The sequence below is a fragment of the Suillus bovinus genome, assembly GCF_016758785.1.
Source record: "Suillus bovinus strain UH-Sbo-P2 chromosome Unknown EDB93scaffold_94, whole genome shotgun sequence".
NCBI lineage: Eukaryota > Fungi > Basidiomycota > Agaricomycetes > Boletales > Suillaceae > Suillus > Suillus bovinus.
In genome coordinates this window covers 8471-10509 of record NW_024542150.1, presented here as the reverse complement: position 1 = coordinate 10509, position 2039 = coordinate 8471, and the positions used below count along the sequence as shown (strand labels likewise).

Genomic DNA, 2039 nt, shown 5'->3' with positions numbered 1-2039 from the left:
CACACGAGGGTCAGCAGAGAACTATGAGGTCAAATATTGGTACCGATACTCTGTCTTTGATAATGCTAGTGGAATCTCACCGATAATCTAACACACTTAGACATTGCAAAATCAATGCATAGAACCGGGACTCGCAGTTCTGCTTCATTTTCCGTGTGATGTTTTGTTTCTTCGCTTCATCATTGAGCTGCCCACCCCAGTAGTGGGATGAGTTGAAGAAGGTAACTACTTGAGTTGCTTTTGCAACAACTTTCTTCATCGTGGGATACGACATAATGTTTCCAATTAATGTATTGAGACTGTGAATAAAGCATACAAATCCCTACCAATTGCAAGTTAGTGCAATTGTCACGACATGTGGATTGACTATCGACTTACGAGGATCCAGGGATATTGTTCCTGGAACTTGCGGCGATAAGCCTGCATGACAGTTGGATTATCTGTCGTGACTGCAATGAAATTTTTGCCATCTCCGACTTCCATTTGGTCCATTGCCTTCTGTGAGACGGTGATAAGATTATCTGATGTGGCTCTCTGTCCAGTCATGTCCTGTAATGCGAGAACAACTGGAGGATGATTCACTTCTACGGCAACTGAGCCATAAAGACTTCTCTTCAATATATCCTCCCATCCATCAAGAAGCAGTGTGAGACATTTGCGTTCCTTGAGTCGATCTATCTCCTCCTGCTGGACTCGAACAGCCTCACCATCAAGGAGGTGATGAGATAATACATATCGGGATGGAACTTTGTATGATGGCCGAATTACGTCGATAAACTCGCGAAAATATTCGTCATCTCCTACACGAAATGGGATGTTGGCGTGAATTATGAACCTGTTACATGATATTGGTTTGGAATTTTTGTTGCACATTCATTGTGAACCTACCGAAGCAGTTTTATATTTGCAAGTTTGGCTTGCTCATCACTAAGTGGGTAGTCTACATATCCATCCAATGTTGAAATCTTCTTCCGCTTCTTGATCACACCACCAGAACTAGACGAAGCAGCTGGTGAGATAACTTGACCACCATTGTCACCTGTCTTGTTCATAATAAATGTCCGGGCTTTTCGGCGAAGCTCAGGAGCAGCATCCTTGCAGTGGCGGATGATATGGTTAGGCAGACTATTGTCGCGACCTTGGATTTTGGCGCCAGGGGAATTGTCGAGATTACCACAGTGCTTGCATTTCCAGAAGTAACGGCCAGAACTGTTTGCAACTTTGTCGAGACGCTCAAAGTTGTCGTTGATTAGGGATGGCACTGGGCAGCCACCAGCATGGACCATATTTTGGGACGAAGGATCAGCCAAGAGGCATATGTGACTCGTTTCACTTTTTTTTAAGGTACACATATTGTACAGATTATTATGGACTAGTGCTCTACCAACCCTGAGTTCCGCCAAGTTCTGCCAGCACTTTTTCACGGAGTTCTGCCATCTGCCAGGCACAACCAGTTCTGCCAAACCGGTTGGCAGAACTCGTCAGTTCTGCCCACAACACTAATCTGATCCCAATCTTACAAAATAGAAGTTTACTGAAACACAGTGCTGTCGAGATGAGCCTGTACAATCAGAAATCGGGCTTCTAGCGTGATACAGCTTATTGTCTCGCGTGGACAATTTCCCTTTCGATTTTGGGATGGTGTAAGTATTCAACAAATATACGAATCAGGATGTGTCTACCAGTGCAGTACATTACCATGACATTAAGTGCATGATGCATGGAATATAATGCGCTTGGTTTTGGATTCCTTATCCGACTTTTCTAGTGCTATGCCAGAGAATAATGATCCTTGTTCCGTAAGGGATGTTACGCCTCGGGCTCGGGCCCGATTTGTACAGTAAGTTCAATCACATCACACCTAGACTTGTAAGATCGATGATTACACGTTTTCATAGGGAACCTGAGCAAGCTTGCAGAAAAACATTCAAAGAATTGTGTTGGAAATAATTTGCCAAATCATCAACGGCTGAACTTTCCTGGTGTTTGAGCCAAGTTCGAGCCGTGGCGTGTGTGCAAATAAAATTCAACTTTTATTA

General features: G+C 43.7%; 1 protein-coding gene across 1 annotated transcript; it reads right to left on the bottom strand.

Annotated features, from left to right (window-relative positions):
- Positions 1-726: 726 nt before the first annotated feature.
- EDB93DRAFT_1071479 (uncharacterized protein) lies at positions 727-1100 on the bottom strand (the record flags this gene model as incomplete). Its single annotated transcript, XM_041444976.1, has 2 exons — positions 727-835; positions 889-1100. Coding segments are annotated over 2 exons (321 nt in total), but the record flags the coding sequence as incomplete, so codon positions are not given.
- Between the last annotated feature and the right edge of the window lie 939 nt (positions 1101-2039).